This window comes from Lepidochelys kempii, chromosome 9 (genome assembly GCF_965140285.1).
Source record: "Lepidochelys kempii isolate rLepKem1 chromosome 9, rLepKem1.hap1, whole genome shotgun sequence".
NCBI lineage: Eukaryota > Metazoa > Chordata > Testudines > Cheloniidae > Lepidochelys > Lepidochelys kempii.
In genome coordinates this window covers 98,081,526-98,105,025 of record NC_136388.1, presented here as the reverse complement: position 1 = coordinate 98,105,025, position 23,500 = coordinate 98,081,526, and the positions used below count along the sequence as shown (strand labels likewise).

Sequence of the window (23,500 nt, the reverse complement as noted above, 5' to 3'; positions counted from 1 at the left end):
CTACTGGGAGTGCAGGTCTCCATAATGCCCACCAGCCTCTACAAAAGGGAGAATGGCCCTGCTCCCAGGAAGGGTCGTTCTGTGAATCAATAACTTACTTGGAGATAATCACATTGAAACTACTCCCCTCTTATGTCACTTCCAGCCACTAGACCAGGGGTGGGCAAACTTTTTGGCCTGAGGGCCACATCAGGGTTCCGAAAGGGTATGGAGGGCTGAGTAGGGAAGGCTGTGCCTCCCCAAACAGCCTGGCCCCCTACCTCTCCCACATCCTGCACCCCTCAGAACCTCTGACCCATCCAAACCCCCTGCTCCTTGTCCCGTGACTGCCACCTCCAGGGACCCCCCTTCTCCTAACCGTCCCTTGGGGACCCCACTCCCTATCCAACCCCCACCCTGCTCCCTGATTGCCCTGCTCCCTATCCACACCCCCACCCTCTGACAGGCTCCCATGCCTATCCAGCCACTCCCTGTCCCCTGACTGCCCCCCGGAACCCCTTGCCCCTTATCCAACCTCCACTCTCTGACCCCTTACCATGCTGCTCAGAGCACCAGGACTGGCAGCCGTGTTGCCTGGCCGGAGCCAGCCACACTACCCAGCAAGAGCTCGCAGCCCCACCACCCAGAGCACTGGCGGCATGGCGAGCTGAGGCTGCAAGGGAGGGGGAACAGCAGGGGAGGGGCTGGGGGCTAGCCTCACAGGTCTGGAGCTCAAAGGCCGAGCAGGATGGTCCCGCGGGCCGTAGTTTGCCCATCTCTGCACTCGAGACAATTGCCAATTTACACCACATGTGAAGCTGGCTTTAGGGACACCTAGAAAACTCCATGTGTTAAGCAACCACCTTAAAGTATCGCCAAGGTTTCCAGTACAGTCTTGTTTGACTTTTGATTAGAAACCCAGCCCTCTGCTAAGCAGCTGATTTCTGCCTAACCCTTACTACTGTTATACGTATTAGAATGCAGAGTTCTATGGTAATAGCACAAAGCCAGTGCTGCGAGCACAATCCAAACCAAGTAACAGTTTGGAGGTAGGGTGAGCAGACGCCCTGCTGTTGTCTCGGGAAGATCCCCTCTAGCTTTCCGACCAGCATATGCGAACCACACAAGAAAAGCCTTTCCTCACAAGATCCATCCCAGACCAAGTGCGAACTGGACCAAGGCTCTGGGGGCTGGATTTTCCCATGTGTTGTCATGTACATCAGCACAAGGTGGGGGAACAGTTACTAGTCTGATCTGATAGTACTCTGTACTGTAACTAAACCGTCTAAATGGCAAGGGCCAATCAGGCCGCAGGGCATTAGAGCCATAGGGCTAGCATGCAAGGCACACGAGCAGCAAAGTTCTTATCTCTGTCCCTCACTCTTGAGTCTCTCTGGGTTAAGGAACTCCCAATAATAAGTCCAGCACCCACCTCAGCGGAGACTCAGACTGGGCAGCAGCTCTGTCATGTGAGCTGAAAGGGAGTCTGCCTTTGGCAGAGGCACTGGGAGTTGTGCTTGGCTGGAATTTGCTCTTCACATTGCTTCATCGGTTGTTGTGTAAGCCTGGTAGTTAGCCACAGAAACTCTGTTATTTCAAAATTCCAGTAACGCCCCTTTCATTGTCTGTCTGCACAGATTAAAAGGGATGGTTCTGTGGCCTGGGGTCAGCTAGCAAACCCCAGAAGTTGGCCCTATGTGGCCAATTTTGATATAGTAGGTCAAAAAGCCTGGCTGGGACTAATAATGTGTTTCAACCTGGCCCCATGTAAAATACCCAAATGCTGAGTCTTTACTACGCGGGATTGTAGTGGACATTTCCAACTCCATTTCAGACCTATCTTTGAATCAGAGCTGTCAAGCCGGGTGGGCTATATGGAGATTGCTGGCACCATGGTGTGAACTGTAGCTACGATTATGCTGCTGTGTTTAAAAAGTGAGTACCATATATACTCGTTCATAAGCTGAATATTTTTGGTAAAAAAGTGATGCATCGAAGAGTAGGGGTCGGCTTATAAACGGGTCTACACCAAAATTTGATGATTTTAAACTCTATGAAATGATTGAATTGAATATCTAATACATTGTCATTTTGTTTACCTGGAGCGTCTGCAGGCATTGAGCCCCTCAGTTCCCTGTGGCTGCGGTTTGCCGTTCCCAGCCAATGGGAGCGGCGAACCGCGGCCCCAGGGAGCTGAGGGGCTCCGTGCCTATGAACGCTACAAGTAAACAAAACGTCCCGACCCGTTAGTGGCTTACTCTGATGGGCCGGGAGCCAAACTTTGCCAACCCCTAAAATATAGAGTTGGCTTATGTAAGGGTCATAAAGTTTTTACTATTTTTTACCTATCAAGCTGGGGGGGGGTCAGCTTATAAATGAACGGGCTAATGAACAAGTATATGTGGTAATTATATAAAATAAACCCTCTTGTCCTGTTTAAAGTCTGGGGACGGACATCTCAGACGATGCTGAGATGTGGGGAGTTGTCCTTTCCCCATGCTTTTAAAGTTGTCCTGATAGTCTCCTATCCGATGAAGTGAGCTGTAGCTCACGAAAGCTTACGCTCAAATAAATTTGTTAGTCTCTAAGGTGCCACAAGTCCTCCTGTTCTTTTTGCAGATACAGACTAACATAGCTGCTACTCTGAAACCTGGGTGACTTGAGAGGCTTCAGTGTGAACTGCAAGGCAAAGTAATGTGTGCCCTCAGGGCTGCATCATAAGGCAGGGAGCAGGTACAGGTTTTCTGCTTGTTTTAGCATTCTAAATATCTGACCCCCACTTTCCCTACCCATCCCCTGGGATCACGAGAGGCACTAACTAGTGATGACAAGGCAGCTGTAACCCAAGCTGCAGGTCTCCCTGCCCCTTTGAAGCAGGGGAGGATGCCGACTCCTAGGGTGCATGTACAGTAGAAAAACGTGCCTGTATGCCAGCAATGGTGAAGCTGCACTATGGTTGGCAGGGCTCAGACATTCTTAGCTGCTGTTTTCTGAGGCTGAACTGCCCTGAATGGATTCCAACCACCAAAAGGGGCAAACAAGTTCTCTGCAGGGTGGAAGCTCTGAGAGACACTAAACCCCAGGATAATTTTGGAGTTGCTGAGTCACAGCCGAAGGTGCTTGAGAGGCCTGTGGCTAAAGTACTAGTTCAGAGACATAGGTTGTAGGGTTCTTCCTTCATAGAGATGGAGAAGAGGCAGTGAAATGAATGCTGGAATTTGAATGGCTCTTCCACCAGGCACAAGGAGGTAAAAACTAAATGGTGCAGGAGCACTTCAGATTGAGAAGTCATTTGTGTCACCTGCTTACATGTAAATAGAGTCACTTATTCAGTGTCAAATCTTTGGTAAGGGTCTAACACCCATCTCACAGAGATCTAAACACTGCTCTAGGAAAATAGATTACAGCTGGAGGGGGGTGAAACCACATACCAAGTACTAAAAATAAAGCCACATCAATTAATCTCAGATTGTCTCTTGTTTTCCTGCACTAAAGAGATGTTTGCAGCTCTGTTACACTACAAACTTCTCCAGAGACTAATCAGTCTCCGTTATGACTACCAGAGCTGGAAGCAAAAGAAGAGTGTAATTAGTGGCTATTTTAGAGACATGTAACTGCTGAAGCCTATTTGACCAATCTTTGAGAAAAGACACTTCTACCAGCTGAGATCCATAAAAAAACAGACACCCTAACAACCTGTACCAGAGGAGGGGGGCTAGGAACTGTTAAGGTTTCCTCACAGAAGCTATTGCCCCTGTCCCATCCTCATTCGATCGAACAGTTGATTGACAGCACCACTTTTTTAAATCCAAAATCACTGGTGGACCTACATTAAATAGTGAGGAGCGGGAAAGATAATGCAGCACAGAAGTTCATCTGGATTCAAATTGCAACCAAAAGAATAGAAATGCTAATTAGTGACCCAGCTTGAAGGGATTAATCTTTGCAGTATTTAATAAAGCATGCTGCTTGAGCAGAAATATGCCATGTACACTAGCCAAGTAGATACCAAGAGTAAAGGCCCTGGAAATACTTGGATGAGCTGGGGAAATATTTCCATTTGGCCCACTCAAAGCTGTTGATGGTGCAACATATTTTTGTTTCCTTGCCACTTTTTGAGAACAGAAAATGGTCTACAGGAACGTAAGCGTGAATGCCCCAGGGATAAGTGCAGCATAGCTGGTTCCCAGAGCAAATCCACAGCAATACAGTGCCCCCCCCCACTGAATACTGTACTGAGGACTGTGTTTGTACTTAAGGTGCTGAATGGAGACAGGGGATTTAATAGAGTGAAGGGAGTATAGTAAACAAAGCTGAACAGTGATCTCTCTATTACAACCACATTTAAAGGTGTAGTTAAGCAAATTGAAATTTTTCTTTGCTAATTTTACAGCCTTCAAATACCTATTGGAATGGGATGAGTTAGATGTGAATACGCAGTTATGACCAGTGTTTATCTCTGGCCTTAGGAAGCAGGGGTGGAGCTTTCCTCAACAACTCAGACACCAAGGAGACAAGATCTTGAGTGCACATGCCTTCCAATGAGCTTGCTCATCATTAAATATAGTATTAATTCACATGTGAAGAATATATATGACTCAGGCTGTTGAGATATAGACTAGGAATGGTGAAGGCAGCCAGATAATGCAGGCCAATGATTTAGCAATCCTAAAAGCTTGTTTAGCTCCAGGACATGGTGTTGCTCTGATTCCCTTTTTATGTATTTGACACTGTAATGGAAAAGTGGCATGCAAGAACTTCCCTGCAAAGATGCTACAGGCAAAGTAAAGTTATTTCTTTAGAACTACTAGCTGGACAATTTCTTGATAACCCTCACTCACCTTGCTGTGACAAGGTGCAGGATAGTTGGGAGAAAAATCACCACTAAAAGCTTTGTAAGGATATGTTATTTATTGGACATTGCAAGATAAGAAAAAAATAATTTGTACAGCTTTGTGATGTAACCATTGTTGCTAAAGAGTAAAGCTACTCCTCATGTGGTTAAGAGGCCACATGTAGCCACCAAGGTGCTTTGCAGCTCTCAAACTATGCAACATTGAGGGCTTGAGAAATAAACATTTGCTCTGAGCAGGACTCCAGACTTCACGTTGTAGCGCATTTTGCACTGAGTGGGCCTTACAGTAGCATGAACATGGCCTCCCTAGATATTAAAAGGTGAGCAGCCCTGCTCTACAAGACATTATGCAAATAGTACACTGAACAATTGAAATATCAGTCTGCTAGGCTGGTTACATGGCTCTTGCCTTCTTTCTTCACCTCTTCTGTCATTAATCTAATGGCATGAGAATCTCATTCCATCTCCCATACCACTTTTGCTCCTCCCTAGCTAGCAAGTCACGATGAAGCCTAAGTCTGCATCCATTTCCTCCACATACCCTGCCAAGGCAAAAAGCAATCCTCTCCTTGTACACCAGCACTGTTCTAAGTTAAAAGGGCAATATGAGGCTGTTAGTGGTAGCAGCCATCAATTAATCTAGCTTATTTGTGACTCCCAAGGAAAGAGAGCCAAATGCACTTTGGGAAATAGCACAGTGGATTGGAGAGTAAAGTTTAAATGATCAGAATAACCCTTCTGAATATTTAACCAACCCAAAGAACCTTCAAGTGAAAATCCAACTACTCAGAGCAACCATCCATACTGCTGCTCTCACCATGGCAGCCCGGGCAATAGGATGGACCAGCAGAAGGTGCTTAGTTTTCCTACGCGTTTTGCCTTTGAACTTTCAGATTGCTGGGTTGAATAAAATAGATTTTTAAAAATAAAAATATTGCAGGGTGAGGTGAGAGAGCTTTAAGGGGGAATAAACAGAAATCTAGGTGGACCTGTAAAGCATCTTATGCAATGCACAGGGTCTTAGCTATGTCATGGAAGCAGAAGAGAAGCTTTCAGTTACCAATGGAAAATGCCAGAGTTGAACAAAGTTTAACAGTAAAACCAACCTTTTAAAAAAAAATTATAAAACAGTAACTGTTAAAGGCTATGTCATGTTTTAAGAACATGTGCCCTCAAAACAGTTATCTTAAGTCAGCTAATGGCTCAGAGGTAACAGTTTTGTTAGCTTAATTTGATGCTTCAGGGCTAGTTACACCATGCCCACTTAACCCCCCTTCCTGTGCTAATCCCTATAGCACCTTAGTATTGGAAAACACATACAATTTGTTAGAATGGATATTGTCTTAATACTTATGAAAACTGCTTCTCAGAATGCATGAAAGATAAACTAGTTTCTGGTGCCACTTATGGTACTGAAACACTACTCAGCCATTTCATGATCTTTCCTGTATACACAAGCAAAGAGAGCAATACAAATACAGTGAATAAACAAGCTGAGCGTATTAGATTATCTAAAAAGAAGCAAGTTGTCTCCCCCATACACATACCAGATGTAGAGTCCCAGATAATTTTGGGAGGAGAAGGAGAGAATCTACTTTTAAACAGGAGGATAACTAGAAAACAATAACTTGATAACAAAGAGTTAGAAAACCCGACAACCACTTTTTTCTAGCATTGTAAGAATGAAAGCATTCTTTTAGGTTTCAAACATACACCAAAAGGTGCATCTTAGCTTTCTGTCTGTCTCCTGTTCCTAGAAAGTCTATCTTTTCATGCTGCTAAATGCTGCAGTGCACTTACTGTTTCTGAAAGAGTTCCATAAAGGGTAATGCAAGCAAATCAAGAAAATAAATAGCACTAAAGCATTCCCTCTTTTCAAAGGATATTCATTGCAATAAAAACTTATTTGCCTTTTCTTAAGGATAGGAATAGTTTTAAATGAAAAAAATCAACCGCAACATTGTTTAATATATGAAAGTTCAAAGATGTTTCACAGCATAATTGTAGCAATAACTTACACTCCATTGCCAAGTCACAATTCAGTCATTTTCATTAACAGTGTACAAAGAAGGTCCTAAGATATAGATATATATATATATTTTATAAAGTCTGGAAGATCAATATAAATACTGCTCCAGAAATTAAAAAGTGTTTACATCCCCAACTCCATTACATCTCAGTGTCCTGTTCTATTATAATCTGTAAAAATCTTAACGGCGCAGAGGTTCAAGTTTTCGTAACTTCAGTGATGCGCTGGATGACAAAGCATCTTGGTTTGAAGAAGAATTCACTATATCTGGAGACTGGAACAGTACTCTACCACGATGATTAAATACGTAAAAAGATGGATGGTTCCTTAATGTGTCAAATGTCCTTAAAATAAACATGAAAAATAAATTAATGTCGATTTGGAATGATCATTTCACAAAAGTGTAAAAATCTGGTATTTATTGATAGAATAAGAAGTAAGTGCTGTTACCAAATGGCAGGGGTGCTAAGCCTCTAGATCTTACCCAAATTTTCTATGCCATAACATAAATGTTAAGAATTTTAAAGATAAGATGCTAGTGTTATGGAGATATAGATATGCCGATTGTTCAGTATACTGAAAACACCCACATCATTAATAAACTTTATTCTCCCTTCTACAGCTTCCTTATGTACAAGTGTTAATAACTACCTACAAAACATCACCCAAATTCCTCCCTCCTTTGACCTTGCCTAAGCCAAAATCCATATTCATGCCTCAGTGCTAATAATGCTGAGCGCCCTTAATTCTCACGCACTTCCTAGCACTTCACGTTCAGGCCCCCTTGTACTGCCATCTTTCATAGATTTACTTAAGTCCCATATTATTCAGACTATTCTCTACAGGAGCAGGTTTTCTGCCCATCTGACTTCCTATCCACCTCAAAATTCAATTCAAAACCCTTCACAGGTTTACACAATTCTATCTATCACAATTCAGCACTTCTATAGTATAACTAATTCATCATCAACACTCTTAGGAGCGGGTTTGTGCCATCCCTATTTACTGATGTGAAAACTGAGGCAGAGATGGTTGGTGGGAAGAGCTTCTGTCGCAGTCCTCTGCTGAGACCACAGGACAGGAGTAGTTCTGTAACCTCTTATTTCCCTATTCCTCACCTGCTCACTCCACTACTCCAACTCTGAGGTGGGTTTTTAGGAGGCTCAAGGAAGGAGGCAAGGAAGGGCAGAAAGTATCCCAGTCACTGCTGTAGCCTCATCCTATCTAGAACACTACATCCCACAGCCAGACATTGCGTGGTGGCTTCCTGGCTCTTCCTGTCCTTCCCAGCATCACATCTACAGCATGTTGTCAAGAAGCAGTGAGCTAAAAAGGAGAACCTTTCCGGGGCTGCTATTTCACAGGACATACTGAGTTTATTTATAGAGCAACAGAAAAACCTGTTAACGAACAGAAAGAACCCCAACGTACTTATTTTTTAGTTCTGAAGTGGCATCCATGTCTTTAAATTCTCCTGCAATATGTACTATTCCATAACACGTAACTGCAAAGGCCAACAGCGTTTGAAGAACTATCTGCAATAGAGAGAGATACAATACACCACACAGAGGTTGCTAAACAATATAAGAGAACCCTTGTACAAAATTGTCATCTTTTATTCTGTTTTGCTCACAATAAGCACATACACATTTTTCAACCAGTGATCTAGAAAACTGGGAAAATCATTTTAGACCCATTTTAGTGGGGGGAGGAAATTGAGACACAAGGATTAAGTAGCTTGCTCAAGGTAGCACTGCAAGTCAATAGCAGAAGCAGGAACAGAAGGGGGATTTCCTGGCACCCTACTTATACCCTCTGCTAGGCAGCTTGATCTAATTCAGAGTTCTTCAGGCAGATTCTGTATTCCTCACAGCAGTCAGAATCACTGTTCTGTGCACTCAAATTACTGCTTTAACAGGAAGAATCTGGTACTCAGACAAATTATGTAACCTCCGTAACACTGTCAACAAGGATGACAACTGGGCGCAACCTTTGAAGTCCGCTTCTGCATGTCATTTTCTTATTGGTCAACCAAGAAAGAAAGATACTAAAATAAGAAAACTGAAGTAAATGAAACAGGTTGTGCTGGGATAACAGCCGCACACTATAGTATTGAATAAACAAATGTCAGCCAACAAATGCCAGAGGGACGCAGATGTTTATGCTGCAGAGTATAAGAAACTTATGCAAGGACTTTCCAAGTTCTAACTTCAGAAGCCACGGAATTTCTAGAGGTGACGTTTCACCAACAGTTCTAAAGAAGGAGAAGGAAGTCAGGACTTATTCTGATTTGCAAACCCTCTTTGTAAGAGTTGTAATGCATTACTGGACATTAGGACTGGTAGGTGAAACATTCTCACGCAGAATGAGAACTTGAAAGATTGTACGATTAAAATACAATTATTCAAATAAAAAAACATGAACAGGAACAAAAGCAAGAGCCCAAACTATATTATTAGTCTTAAATCTTCCAAACACCATGAAAATGTGTAACTTACATCTATCGGCAATGTTTCATCTTCCTTTTCTGTTAATCTCATATAGGAACGATCTATAAAGTAAAGACATACTGGTAAATTAATTTTTTTTGTAATAAGGCAAATCAATATAAATTCCAAGAGTGTTTGGGTTTCTATGTATTATGCCATGGACTATTAACTCCCAGTAACTCTGCCATATTTAATCTTGTTTCCACGTTTGCTTCCTCACACAGCATATCTGATCTTCCAAACCTGCTCTGATAAATAATTTCAGCAATAATTTAGTCTCCTTTCTGCATAAGAGAGAAGAGGGTGGAAGAGGGCTGATGATGGAGCACACAGATGCAGGAAGAATTCTCTATGAATGCCAGATATTGCTACTTAAACTGTAGTGCAGCCAGCATTATCACAAAGCTACTTCAGCAGAAGGCATTAGATGTTCTATTTTATTGCAATATATATAGCCACTGTTCCCTATTGAACTGATCTAAATTGTTCATCATTACTAGTAAACTGAAGAGCATGTTTCTGCACAAGACAATCTGCAATTGCTTTACTACTTCAGCAGCATAATACTACATTTAATAAACGATTCCTTCTTGTACACTCTTAGGACATTGTATATAATATGTATATGGAATACTATTGCACATGAAGCACAAATCTCTTCCAGAATTCTTCAAAAATAGGTACACTTTCCAGATGGGTTGGCTATAACCCATTAAGGTACTAGCACTGTGTGTAAAGAAGAATCATTGAGGAATTATTTGTAAATGCTATACTTACTTATACTTATGTGATAGTGTGGAATTTTAAAAGCACATTTTGCCTTAACTTAGTCTGTCATAAAATTCAGATAACTTTGGGTTCTAAAGGATATCACCTTTTTCTGAATTATAAACATTATCCTAAATGGTTTACTCCATCTTGGTCACTCGGAGATGCACCCACTTACACCAGGGCTGAATTTGATCCACTGTGCACTAGGAGTTGAAATAATGTGACCATCCTCTCTAGCATCTTCAAATACTCTTGGCAAAATGGTTCTCTTGCCACAGATTGGAAACTGCACTGTAGCAGTTGCTGTGGTCAGACACTGACTAGTACTCCAAATGCATTGCTGCACCAAGGAACTAATGCAGCACTGACAAATGGTAGTTTCAAGTTTCAATACCTCGCAAACCATCAAGGTTAAATAGCATTTGCTTCTAGCATGGGCAACTGGAAAGATGCTCAACCTTTAAATCATATAATACTAGTTGTTGGCATGTTCCCCTATCTCCCCACCTCAATTCTGAGATGGTTTTAGCATCTGGTGTCCCAAAAACCCACTAGCATTGAAAAACAGTATTTTAAACAAATTGAGAATTTGGAATTATAAAGATATTTCTATATAGATAGTAATCAGAAATACGTAATATTCAGATTTGCCATTACCACAGCTAGAACCATTTTGATGGACTAGAATAAATGTTTTCAGGAAACAGTAATTTCTCCAAGCAAGAGCCCTGAATTAACGATCAGAAAAAATAATTGGATCTCTGACCGCATAAGTAAGCATTTTTGAGAAATGATACTGTTCAGCTTTAAACATATTAATGACATCTATTAAACAAACATGTAAAATTCATTTATGCACTAAAAAGAGATTAGCTACATTCTACAAATTCTTTTCCTACACAGAATATATTAAAAATGGACTCTGAGCTGCAATCTCAGCTCTGTGCTGTATCCCCCCCCTCCCCCCACCAGCTTTCTCCTTCCCGTGCCCTAGCCACACTGCTAGAAATGCTTTCCCAAATCTTCCGTTGAGCAAATGGCTTGAGGTCCAGTGACTCCTCAATAACAACCTGGCCCTCGATTGCCCTCCTGAACCTCTCTCCCATCTTTTAACTCTAGCCCATCCCCCGCCTGCCATCCTGGCTCCCACTATCACCCTGGTCCAGCTCCTGCATGCCAGACCTCACGCCATCAGCTCGATGCCGGCTACACGTATGCACCCAGATTCCATCCTCCCCCAAGCCCCACATCCCCCCCTTCCCTCCCCCCCCAAATCCCCTCCTCTCCCCCAAGCCGCCCCCTTTCCCTGCTGCCCGCGCAGTGAGTGTGGGGGAGGGGGGCTATGGGGGATAAGACCCCCCCCCATTTCAGTCCTGCTCCCCGCCCCCGCCAGCTGCCCCCCTGACCCACCCCGGATCCTTGCCCGCGGCATGCCCGGCCCGGGGACGGGGCGTCCGCGCGGGGCCCCGCTCACTCACGCTGCGCAGCGGAGAAGGCCGCGTGGGCCAAGGCGAAGAGTCCGATCCCCACCAGCCCCTTCCACAGCGAGGCGGCCGCCATTGTCCCCCACGGGCCACCGACACCCTCCCCTCCTCAGCCCGGCCGGCCACCGCCAGGGGCGCCCGCAACGCGACCGGCGCACCGAGATGGCGTCACCACGGAGCGGGCCCAGAAGGCCGACCGTGATAGGAGAGACGGGCAGGGCCATAGGTCGAGGGGCGGGGCCAAGAGAGCCAAGGGAGGGGCGGAGGGTCATAGGTCGAGGGGCGGAGCGCAGGCGTGGTGCTGGGGCGGGTTGGTGCTGCTGCGCATGCGCCTTCCTCTCCCAGGGCTGGTGGCGCTTGCGGAGAAGGCTGAGGGCGCAGCATCCCATTAAAGTGGGGGCGTTGTGGGGGGGACGGGACCCGGCCCGGCGCCCCTGGCCGCCTGCCCCCGCCCCGGGAGCCGCTTCTCCCCGGTCTCCCAACCGGCGGGGCCCGGCTGTCAGCCCGCAGGCTGGGGCGAGGCAGCAGCCCGAGAGGGGCCTCCCCCGCAGCTTTCAGAGGAGCAGCCGTGTCAGTCTGTATCCGCAAAAAGAACAGGAGGACTTGTGGCGCCTTAGAGACGAACCAATTTATCTGAGCATGAGCTTTCGTGAGCGACAGCTCACTTCCTCGGATGCATGCCGTGGAAACTGCAGCAGACTTTATATACACTCAGAGATCATAAAACATAATAAACAATGGTCACATAAACACCACCCTATACCGGAAACCTACTGACTGCTATTCCTACCTGCATGCCTCCAGCTTTCACCCTCACCACACCACACGATCCATCGTCTACAGCCAAGCTCTGCGATACAACCGCATTGGCTCCAACCCCTCAGACAGAGACAAACACCTACAAGATCTCTGTCAAGCTTTCTTACAACTACAATACCCACCTGCGGAAGTAAAGAAACAGATTGATAGAGCCAGAAGAGTTCCCAGACGTTACCTACTACAGGACAGGCCTAACAAAGAAAATAACAGAACACCACTAGCCGTCACCTTCAGCCCCCAACTAAAACCCCTCCAATGCATTATTAAGGATCTACAACCTATCCTAAAGGATGACCCAACACTCTCACAAATCTTGGGAGACAGGCCAGTCCTTGCCTACAGACAGCCCCGCAACCTGAAGCAAATACTCACCAACAACCACATACCACACAACAGAACCACTAACCCAGGAACTTATCCTTGCAACAAAGCCCGTTGCCAATTGTGCCCACATATCTATTCAGGGGACACCATCACAGGGCCTAATAACATCAGCCACACTATCAGAGGCTCGTTCACCTGCACATCCACCAATGTGATATATGCCATCATGTGCCAGCAATGCCCCTCTGCCATGTACCTTGGTCAAACTGGACAGTCTCTATGTAAAAGAATAAATGGACACAAATCAGATGTTGAGAATTATAACATTCATAAACCAGTCAGAGAACACTTCAATCTCTCTGGTCATGCAATCACAGACATGAAGGTCGCTATCTTAAAACAAAAAAACTTCAAATCCAGACTCCAGCGAGAAACTGCTGAATTGGAATTCATTTGCAAATAGGATACTATTAATTTAGGCTTAAATAAAGACTGGGAGTGGCTAAGTCATTATGCAAGGTAGCCTATTTCCCCTTGTTTTTTCCTACCCCCCACCCCCCCAGACGTTCTGGTTAAACTTGGATTTAAACTTGGAGAGTGGTCAGTTTGGATGAGCTATTGCCAGCAGGAGAGTGAGTTTGTGTGTGTGTGTGTCCCCGGGAAAAAAAAGAAAAAGGGGTGGGGTGGGGTGAGAAAGCCTGGATTTGTGCTGGACATGGCCCACTTTGATTACCATGCACATTGTGTAGAGAGTTGTCACTTTGGATGAGCTATTACCAGCAGGAGAGTGAGTTTGTGTGTGGGGGGGTGGAGGGTGAGAAAACCTGGATTTGTGCTGGAAATGGCCCACCTTGATGATCACTTTAGATAAGCTATTACCAGCAGGACAGTGGGGTGGGAGGAGGTATTGTTTTATGATCTCTGTGTGTATATAAAGTCTGCTGCAGTTTCCACGGTATGCATCCGATGAAGTGAGCTGTAGCTCACGAAAGCTCATGCTCAAATAAATTGGTTAGTCTCTAAGGTGCCACAAGTCCTCCTTTTCTCCCCCGCAGCGTGTCCCCTGATCGCTGCGGGGCTGGGGGCGAGAAGGGAGGTGGGTCGCTGCAGAACCGTGTGCTGGGCAGGGGGCTTGTGATACAGGCACTAGGGCTCAGACCCCTGAACCGCTTCTCCAGGTGCCAGACTGACGTTGCTGCCTACCTGGGCTGGCAACCTGATGTCCAGTTGTTTTGTAAGCTGCTGTTTGCCTGAAAGGCATGGACGCAGCCATAGGGTAGGTAATGCCCCAGGCAGGGACAATAGGCTTTTACCCCAACCCTAGAGGATGGTTGTCCCACAAGCATTCATCTTCTACTCCCAATGCATGGTCATCCCACTAAGCCAGGGGTGGCCAAGCTGAGCCTGAGAAGGAGCCAGAATTTACCAATGTACATTTCCAAAGAGCCTCAGTCATATGTCAGCAACCCCCCATTAGCTCCCACCCTGCTCCCAGCGCCTCCCACCCACCAGCAGCCCTGCCAAGCAGCGCCTCCCCATCAGCTGTTCCCTGGCATGCAGGAGGCTCTGGGGGTGAGGGGGAGGAATGAGGGCACGGCAGGCTCAGGGGAGGGGGTGGGAAGGGGTGGAGTGGGGGCAAGGGGTCTGTGCCAGAGCCAGGGATTGAACAGTGAGCAACCCCACCCCACCCCCACAGGATATTGGAAAGTTGGCTCCTGTAGCTCTAGCCCCAGAGTCAGTTCCTATACAAGGAGCCGCATATTAACCTCTGAAGAGCTGCATGTGGCTCCAAAGCCACAGGTTGGCCACCCCTACAGTAAGCCATCCCCACACCTTTATCCCAGTTTAATCACAGACACAACATGACAATGACAGGTTTCAGAGTAGCAGCCGTGTTAGTCTGTATTCGCAAAAAAACCAGGAGTACTTGTGGCACCTTAGAGAATAACCAATTTATTTGAGCATAAGCTTTCGTGAGCTACAGCTCACTTCATCGAATGCATCCGATGAAGTGAGCTGTAGCTCACGAAAGCTTATGCTCAAATAAATTTGTTGGCCTCTAAGGTAAACATGTTAATGTGTATTCATTTTTGAGCCTCTGGGTTTCTCCCACTTTCTATGCACAAACCAATGATTATTTGACAGCTTCTCTCTACTGTTTACTCAGGGGAGATGGTAGCACTTTGCCCTCCCTCATGATTTTTGTTCTGATATTAAACAAAAACCAGACACTTATGGGGACTGGTAAAGGACTATGGAGATTTTGTGAAGCAGAGGTTTAAGAAGATGGCTATGAGAGTGGTGTGTTTGTGTTAAGAAAAGGAGTACTTGTGGCTCCTTAGAGACTAACCAATTTATTTGAGCATGAGCTTTCGTGAGCTCATGCTCAAATAAACTGGTTAGTCTCTAAGGTGCCACAAGTACTCCTTTTCTTTTTGGGAATACAGACTAACACGGCTGTTACTCTGAAACCTGTCTTTGTGTTAAGAAATAGCCTGGCACTAAAAATGCCATCTCTGGTTTCCCTGATTTCTCTCATAATTCACACTATCTTAAATAATTCTGAGCAAATCTTTTTTTAAAAAAACCCACACTTTTCAGAATTATAATTTCATCCTCATTAAATTTGAAATTAGTTATGAGAACTTCTTGGGGCTATCTTTTATCTCCCACTTGGATAAATGTATCATTGTAGGTACATGTCTGGTTTGTTGTCTCTGCATACGTAGGCCCATTAAATCAATGGGAGTTCTAGCTGTGCAGAGTGCAGGATTAAATTTGTAGTCTTTTCTCAAGAAACTCTAATTAGAGTAGCTTGTCAGTGAGGGGGTGAGGATAGAAGATCATTACATTTTTTCTCCCGGTTGTTTAAAAAACAACATATTGGAGCTAGGAAGTAGATAGAATTTTGTTGATTCTAATGGTCTAACAAGATGTGCCTTATAGTAAAATGCAATGATTGCTTTTAATACCTTAAAGGTCAATTAGATGAATATTGACAACAAAAATATTTAAACAAATAGGAATATATTTTATATGTAATCTATGCGGAATACATGATGGCGTGGGAGAAAGGTTTTGTCACCATGAGTTTGGGATGAGTGCATTACAAGGGGTGAAGCTATGAGCAAATTATGCAGAACATAAAAAATGAGAGGTGATAAAATTATTCTACACTACATCATGCTCTACCTGCCATGTATGTTCTAAAAACTACTTAAGGATTGTTTTAGAGTTATTAATAATTTAAATGGGACTTTCTTGTATCCCTCCATCTATACCACCTCAGGCTTTGTCTGCGCTAGGAAATAGAACCATTTCAGCAGTCGGGGTAGCTATCCATTTCTCTGGTTCCGTGGACATTCCTGGGGATAGTGTGTAGCCAGACAGAATTATTTCTGTTCTTACTTGATTAAATGGAATCTAGGGGATGTTGCAGTTGAACATAAATTAGAGCTGCCCTGCGGCTGCTCTTATTTACTCTAAGAACAGAGTATCAGGATGCCACAGGACTCCTTGTTGTTTCTGAGAACAGAGAGTGCCAGAATAAGGGGATCCCTTTTGCCTCCCTCTCCATTCTTGTGCTTTGTGGAACTTGGGTGGGACAACAATTTAAGGTTCCTGTTTCTAGCCCTGCAGGGCTAATTTTTAAGCGGTTACTAGTCCATAACGATCTCATTTACGTTGGGCCTCTGGGATGTCGTAATTTTTGGGAAATACACATTTGGGGAAGAAGGAGGAAACATTTATCTGGCAGATTAATTAAAAGAGAGCTGCTGAGGACAGAGTTTGCAATGATGGAATAAGGAAATAGTTTAGCAGTCAGAGAGCATGTAAGGCAGCCAGAAATGTAAGAAAATATATTAATCACCGTTATAATTTATTGTATTATAACTTCGTATGAGATGTATGTATGCATGGATGTGTCTGTGTATTGAGCAATTGAAAGGAGAAAGTTTTTTCACACCATTTGCAGTTTTTTTATTGGTTCATTTTTAGTTAATACCTGTTTAACTTCAGTTTCTAATGAATATTTCAGAAAAAGGATGGCTTTGTTAAGGATTCAGTACTCCAACCACTTCAGTTAAGATGCTAGAACATACCTTTCTGAAAAAACACCTGTCCCTCCCAAATAGGGAGAAATGGACAGCCTGCGTATTTGCCACCTTTGACTGTCCCTCCTATTCGGCTGTTGTGAGGGTTATATCAGCATATATCCTATTCTCCAGGTACACAGCTCACACAAAACTACGCTTGGGGGGGGAGGGGGAAATCACACTAACTGCACTGCATTAATGTCACTGTACACAGAAGTGTTTTAGATCCCACTGACTGACTGCCATTGTGTTGCTTGTGGAATCATCTAGAGTTTTGAAGCTGCAGAGCTTATGAAATATTGTGATGTTTTGGTGTACAGCAGAACCTCAGAGTTACGAACACCAGAGTTAGGAACTGACCGGTCAACCATGCACCTCATGTGGAACCGGAAACACACAATCAGGCAGCAGCAGAGACCCTATAGTATAGTAGTGTGTTAAACATAAACTACTAAAAACAAAAAAATAGGGAAAACGTCATTATTCTTCTGCACAGTAAAGTTTCAAAGTCGTATTAAGGAAATGTTCAATTGTAAACTTTTGAAAAGAGCCACGTTTTTCGTTCAGAGCTACAAACAGTTCAGAGTTAGGAACAACCTCCTTTCTGAAGGTGTTGGTAACTTACTGTCGTCCCCTCTTACCCCGTGGCAGGCTGATGTGGTGCCATCCGATGCGAGGCACGGGCCCAAACTCTTGGGCAAGTCTAGGAAAGTGGGCTTTCGAGGGCACGAGGTGGCTAGCTATGAAATGAGGGAGGGGGGGGTGCTTTCTTCCTGGCACTGACTCAGCTAGAGAAAGTCCCAGTCCCCAGGTGGCCTCCCGCGAGCCCTGGGCGGTGACCCCCGGGCCCCCTCACCCCCGTGCAGACGGCGGGGCGCCGGCATTTGCGCTGACCCCGGGCTCTGCGCGGCGGGCGGCGGGGGAGCGGCAGGCCCCGGAGCGGTCCCCGCTGCGCAGCCAGGCCCCGCGCCCAGCAGCCCCGCCCCGCGCTGGCCCCGCCCCGGCGCCTGCGCCGAGCTCCGCTCGCCAGCCGGGCCCTGCGGACGGAGCCGGAGCCGGAGCCATGGCGCTGCGCGGCGGGGCCGAACGCCGGCCCCTGCGGGGGCTGCCGCCGCCGCTGCTGCTGCTGGCGGCGGGGCTGGGCGCGCGGGCCGGGGCGGCGGCGCGGGGGGAGGCCGCGGCCCGGCCCGTGGCCCTGGAGGAGGAGATCGTGTCCGAGAAGGCGGCGGAGGAGAGTCACCGGCAGGACAGCGCCAACCTCCTCATCTTCATCCTGCTGCTCACCCTCACCATCCTCACCATCTGGCTCTTCAAGCACCGCCGGGCGCGCTTCCTGCACGAGACCGGCCTGGCCATGATCTACGGTGAGGGGCGCCGCGAGCTGCCGCCCGGCAACCGGCCCCCACGCCCCTGGCTGCAGCCTAGCAACCGACACGCGGCCCCGAGCTGCCGCCGGCCCCCCCCCCCGACTAGCACCCCCCCAGTAACTAGCCCCCACACCCTGAGCGGCCATCCAGCCCCCCACCCAGCCACCCCCCCAATAACCAGCCCCCACCCCCTGAGCGGCCATCCAGCCCCCCCCAGCCCCCCCCCATAACCAGCCCCCAGCCCCCACCCCCTGAGCGGCCATCCAGCCCCCCCCCCAGCACCCCCCCAGTAACCAGCCCCCAGCCCCCACCCCCTGAGCGGCCATCCAGCCCCCCCCAGCACCCCCCCAGTAACCAGCCCCCACCCCCTGAGCGGCCATCCAGCACCCCCCCCAATAACCAGCCCCCACCCCCTGAGCGGCCATCCAGCCCCCAGCACCCCCCCCAATAACCAGCCCCCACCCCCTGAGCGGCCATCCAGCACCCCCCACCCCCAGCACCCCCCCAGTAACCAGCCCCCACTCCCGTAGCGGCCATCCAGCCCCCCACCCCCAGCACCCCCCCAGTAACCAGCCCCCAGCCCCCACTCCCTGAGCAGCCATCCAGCCCCCAGCACCCCCCCAATAACCAGCCCCCACCCCCTGAGCGGCCATCCAGCCCCCCCACCCTCCTCACCATCTGGCTCTTCAAGCGCGCTTCCTGCACGAGACCGGCCTGGCCATGATCTACGGTGAGGGGCGCCGCGAGCTGCCGCCCGGCAACCGGCCCCCACGCCCCTGGCTGCAGCCTAGCAACCGACACGCGGCCCCGAGCTGCCGCCGCCCCCCCCCCCGACTAGCACCCCCCCAGTAACTAGCCCCCACACCCTGAGCGGCCATCCAGCCCCCCACCCAGCCACCCCCCCAATAACCAGCCCCCACCCCCTGAGCGGCCATCCAGCCCCCCCCAGCCCCCCCCCATAACCAGCCCCCAGCCCCCACTCCCTGAGCAGCCATCCAGCCCCCAGCACCCCCCCAATAACCAGCCCCCACCCCCTGAGCGGCCATCCAGCCCCCCCCCCCCCCCCAGCACCCACCCAATAACCAACCCCCAGCCCCCACCCCCTGAGCGGCCATCCAGCCCCCCCCCCCCCCAGCACCCACCCAATAACCAACCCCCAGCCCCCACTCCCTGAGCGGCCATCCAGCCCCCCCCACCCCCAGCACCCACCCAATAACCAACCCCCAGCCCCCACCCCCTGAGCGGCCATCCAGCCCCCAGCACCCCCCCAATAACCAGCCCCCACTCCCTGAGCGGCCATCCAGCCCCCCCCACCTCCAGCACCCACCCAATAACCGACCCCCAGCCCCCACCCCCTGAGCGGCCATCCAGCCCCCACCCCCCAGCACCTACCCAATAACCAACCCGCAGCCCCCACCCCCTGAGCGGCCATCCAGCCCGCCACCCCCAGCACCCCCCCAGTAACCAGCCCGTAGCCCCCACCCCCTGAGCGGCCATCGAGCCCCCCCCCCCACAGCACCCACCCAATAACCAATCCCCATCCCCCACCCCCTGAGCGGCCATCCAGCCCCCCTCATCTAGCACCCACCCAATAACCAGCCCTCACCCCCTGAGCGGCCATCCAGCCCCCCTCATCTAGCACCCACCCAATAACCAGCCCCCACCCCCTGAGCGGCCATCCAGGCCCCAGCACCCCCCCAATAACCAGCCCCCATTCCCTGAGCGGCCATCCAGCCCCCCCCCACCTCCAGCACCCACCCAATAACCAACCCGCAGCCCACACCCCCTGAGCGGCCATCCAGCCCCCCCCAGCACCCACCCAATAACCAATCCCCATCCCCCACACCCTGAGCGGCCATCCAGCCCCCCTCATCTAGCACCCACCCAATAACCAGTCCCCACCCCCTTAGCGGCCATCCAGCCCCCCTCATCTAGCACCCACCCAATAACCAGCCCTCACCCCCTGAGCGGCCATCCAGCCCCCCTCATCTAGCACCCACCCAATAACCAGCCCCCACCCCCTGAGCGGCCATCCAGGCCCCAGCACCCCCCCAATAACCAGCCCCCATTCCCTGAGCGGCCATCCAGCCCCCCCCCACCTCCAGCACCCACCCAATAACCAACCTGCAGCCCCCACCCCCTGAGCGGCCATCCAGCCCCCCCCAGCACCCACCCAATAACCAATCCCCATCCCCCACACCCTGAGCGGCCATCCAGCCCCCCTCATCTAGCACCCACCCAATAACCAGTCCCCACCCCCTTAGCGGCCATCCAGCCCCCCTCATCTAGCACCCACCCAATAACCAGCCCCCACCCCCTGAGTGGCCATCCAGCCCCCCTCATCTAGCACCCAGCAGCCAAACCCCCAGCCCCCACCCCCTGGCTGCTGCCTAGCAACCAGCCCCCACCCCCTCAGCTGCCATCTAGCACCTAGCAAGCAGCCCTCAGCACCCTCATCTAGCACCAACCCCCAGCACCCCTCACCCAGCACCCACCCAGCAACCAACCCCCAGCACCCATCCCCGAGCTGTCACACGACTCTCAGCTGCCACCCAGCAACCAGTTGATAGCAGCCACCCTCCAGTCACACTTCCTGCATGAGGCCAGCCTGGCCATGTCTACGGTGAGGCGCCCCTCCTCCCTCCCCCAGCCATCCAGACCCACCCACTGAACTGCCACACAACACCCCACATTTAGCCACCCATCTGGCACCCGCTGCTGGCACATGTTGACTGCACAAGATCTGCCTGGCAACAATCTATAGCGAGACACCCTCCCAGGACCCAACCGTCGTCTGAGCCACCCAGCAAACAACCCCATCTCCCACCCACTGAGTCGGACCCATCCCTGTGCACACTGCCTGCATGAGACTAGCCAGGACATGAACCTCTCTATGCACTCTGCACCCAGCACCCCCCATCTAGTGCTCACCCTGCAACCCCATCATAGCGCTTGCCGTTATCTACAGTGATATACTTTCTGTGTGAGACGGGACCATGATCTATGGTGAGACTGACCAGGAAAATGCCCATCTGGGGTCTCCCTCTCTGAGCCACCATCTTAGCACCCACTGGTGCTGAGCCTCAGCACTCACTGCTGGGCACAATTCCTGCATAAGAAAGGTCTGGGCATGAGGGGTTGAACTAACTAACCCAGGGCTTCTTGAAAGGCCTATATAGTAGCCGAGGTGTGTCTTTAAAATTTGCAAGAAAATGTATTTTAGCTAAGAGGTCTTGGGAATATTGAAAGTGGTCTTTTCAGATGGGGGCAGCCTATTAAAAATGTTCCTGAGTGCAGGTGTCACTCTGTGACAACTGATTTCACATGGTTCTGACAACTGAGTAAGGAAGGTGCAGTAGGCTAAGAGGATGACAGAGACTTGCTCAGATCCTAGGCCGTGTTCTTTGCCTGGGAGGTATAGCATGTCACTTACTGGGTGGTAAGCTTTTTAAAAAATAAATAAATTATATATTGCATCATATCAAGAATGGAGATCTTACATCTAATGTCCAAAAGGGATCATGCTGAGGTGTTTATATAATTCCTGACCAACTGACACTTGTGGCAAAGAGGTTGCATGTAGAGGCCCTGTAGAGGCACTAATCCTGCAGCTTGTCTTGTGGAGGTGGACATCAGTGTGGCCCTGTGAAGAGCTATGCCTATATGAATCTCAGAGGTCATAGAGCTTGTCATCAATGAAAGTGTGAGTCTGTGGAGCCAAGATTTTACAAAATGATTAGTGTTTCTGGGTGCCCAGCTTGGGGCACCAGAGTGGGTCCTGACTGTCAGAAAGTGCTGAGCACCCTCCCGCTGAAAATCAGCTTCCTTTAAGGTGTCTTAAGTTGGGCACTCAGAATAACTAGTCACATTTTAAAATCTTGGCCTGGAGAATTAGTGCTATTTCTAACACAGAACTAAACTGTATAAAGGGCAGGAGGACCGGAGTTCTTTACCATTGCCTTTGCTACATTCTGTGATGCAGCTTATTGAGACTAGGGAAGTCCTAGGTGGCAGTGGATTTGTTACAACATAAGAATGTCTCATCAGGCAATGAAATTCCAGGGTTCCAATCCTGGGTTCTGTGGCTGGTTTATACTCAGACTGTAGTCCAATCACAACCTCTGTCAGTTTCCCCATTTGTACTATGGAGATAATACTTACCATGGTAGGGGGAGTGTTTGCACTGCACCCAGAAGACGTAAAGTACTCCGTTTGTTCAGTAGTGTTGTTAAACCATTATCGTCCTCATCTTTCTTCCCACACTATCAGGTGCATGAGGCAGAAGCCACACAGCACCAGTCATTCCTATCCTAGGCTCATTTTTACATGTCTTTTATATTCCAGTGTAATAATGCTGTTTCCACTGTTGTCAGATATGGAGTGTGCCTCTAGGTTGGCCACTCCATCTCTTGCCCTGGGGTTGCCAAAGAAATGCTTGTTTAGGTAGGCTGTTACCGGGCCTTCTTAAAATATGTCCCAAATATGACTCTCTTCTTTTGTCCTGCTTGTATTGTTGTAGGTAGTTTTGCCATGCTAGGACCTCTTCATTACTTATTTTTTAAATCCATTTTACTTTCAATACTCTATGCAAACACCTACATTGAAAACTGTTCAATTTGTTGTAATAAATGCCATTGAAAGGAAACCAGTTAACGAGGAGCATTGCAGAATAATTACCCCATAACAAACGGACTGTCAAGAAGATACAGTTGATCCCTTGTAAGTACCTGGAACGTAAATAAGAGAAAGGAGGCCCTGTTCCGTGTGTGAGGTGATGTAGGAGTTGACCTTAGGGCTTGTGTATTAGGGATTTTTGCACCAGTGCATCTGTGCTGCAGTTCTGTAAAGTGGGGCTTGCACCAGTACAGTGTACCTACACTGGGGATTCAGAAATCCCAAATGTGGACAAACACTTGAAGTGGTGCTTTCAAAAGCACCTGAGGAATTCAGGAGCACAAATCTCATTGATTTAAGGATGGGTGCTTGGCAGTTTGAGGGACATGCTCCTAAATCTCTTGGGTCATTTTGTAAATCTGCTGCATAGTGTTTGTCTTTGAGCAGATGGGACTGTTCCAGTTCACTTGTTAAGAGCACTCACCGTCCAGGTTGTAGTTCCACCTCTGAATACTTCTCTACAACGAAGCGATCAAGTGGGAAAAAGGCATAATTATTTGAGGTGTGAAGTGGCCTGTATAGAAGCAGCTCTGTGGAGGAAAATATCCTTTGCAGCCCTTTATAATATAGTGGGATGGGTACCAAAAAGGGTAATTTTTGCAAGGATGTATA

At 48.4% G+C, this 23,500-nt stretch overlaps 2 protein-coding genes across 5 annotated transcripts in view; one reads left to right on the top strand and one right to left on the bottom strand.

The window, feature by feature from the left end:
* Window positions 1-4,871: 4,871 nt before the first annotated feature.
* MMGT1 (membrane magnesium transporter 1) lies at window positions 4,872-11,762 on the bottom strand. 2 transcript variants are annotated; one of them, XM_073358484.2, is made up of 4 exons: window positions 11,602-11,762; window positions 9,362-9,414; window positions 8,295-8,398; window positions 4,872-7,207 (listed from the first exon to the last, which is right to left on the bottom strand). In XM_073358484.2, the coding sequence occupies exons 1-4, from the start codon at window positions 11,681-11,683 to the stop codon at window positions 7,045-7,047; spliced, it is 402 nt and encodes a 133-aa protein (XP_073214585.1). In that variant the 5' UTR covers window positions 11,684-11,762; the 3' UTR covers window positions 4,872-7,044. The 2 variants fall into 2 exon arrangements, with proteins under 2 accessions (XP_073214585.1, XP_073214586.1); XM_073358485.2 differs by lacking the exon at window positions 11,602-11,762 and adding an exon at window positions 11,534-11,600.
* A 6,088-nt stretch (window positions 11,763-17,850) lies between these two features.
* The window catches only part of SLC9A6 (solute carrier family 9 member A6), a 34,926-nt gene continuing 29,276 nt past the window's right edge, over window positions 17,851-23,500 (top strand). Inside the window, exon 1 of one of the 3 annotated variants that reach the window (XM_073358470.2) lies at window positions 17,851-18,211. In XM_073358470.2, coding sequence (XP_073214571.1) covers window positions 17,911-18,211 — 301 coding nt within the window. In that variant the 5' untranslated portion in view covers window positions 17,851-17,910. Of the gene's footprint in view, window positions 18,212-18,909; window positions 18,945-20,576; window positions 21,221-23,500 lie in introns of those variants that run through there. The other 2 variants (XM_078854280.1, XM_073358472.2) reach the window with 2 other exon arrangements.

Coding starts and splice junctions, on each gene's coding strand:
- MMGT1 (XM_073358484.2), bottom strand. CDS start 11,683: ATGGCGGCCGCCTCGCTGTGGAAGGGGCTGGTGGGGATCGGACTCTTC. Junction 9,415..11,601: donor GGCCTTCTCCGCTGCGCAGC/GTGAGTGAGCGG, acceptor TTTACTTTATAG/ATCGTTCCTATATGAGATTA. Junction 8,399..9,361: donor ATGAAACATTGCCGATAGAT/GTAAGTTACACA, acceptor TCTCTATTGCAG/ATAGTTCTTCAAACGCTGTT.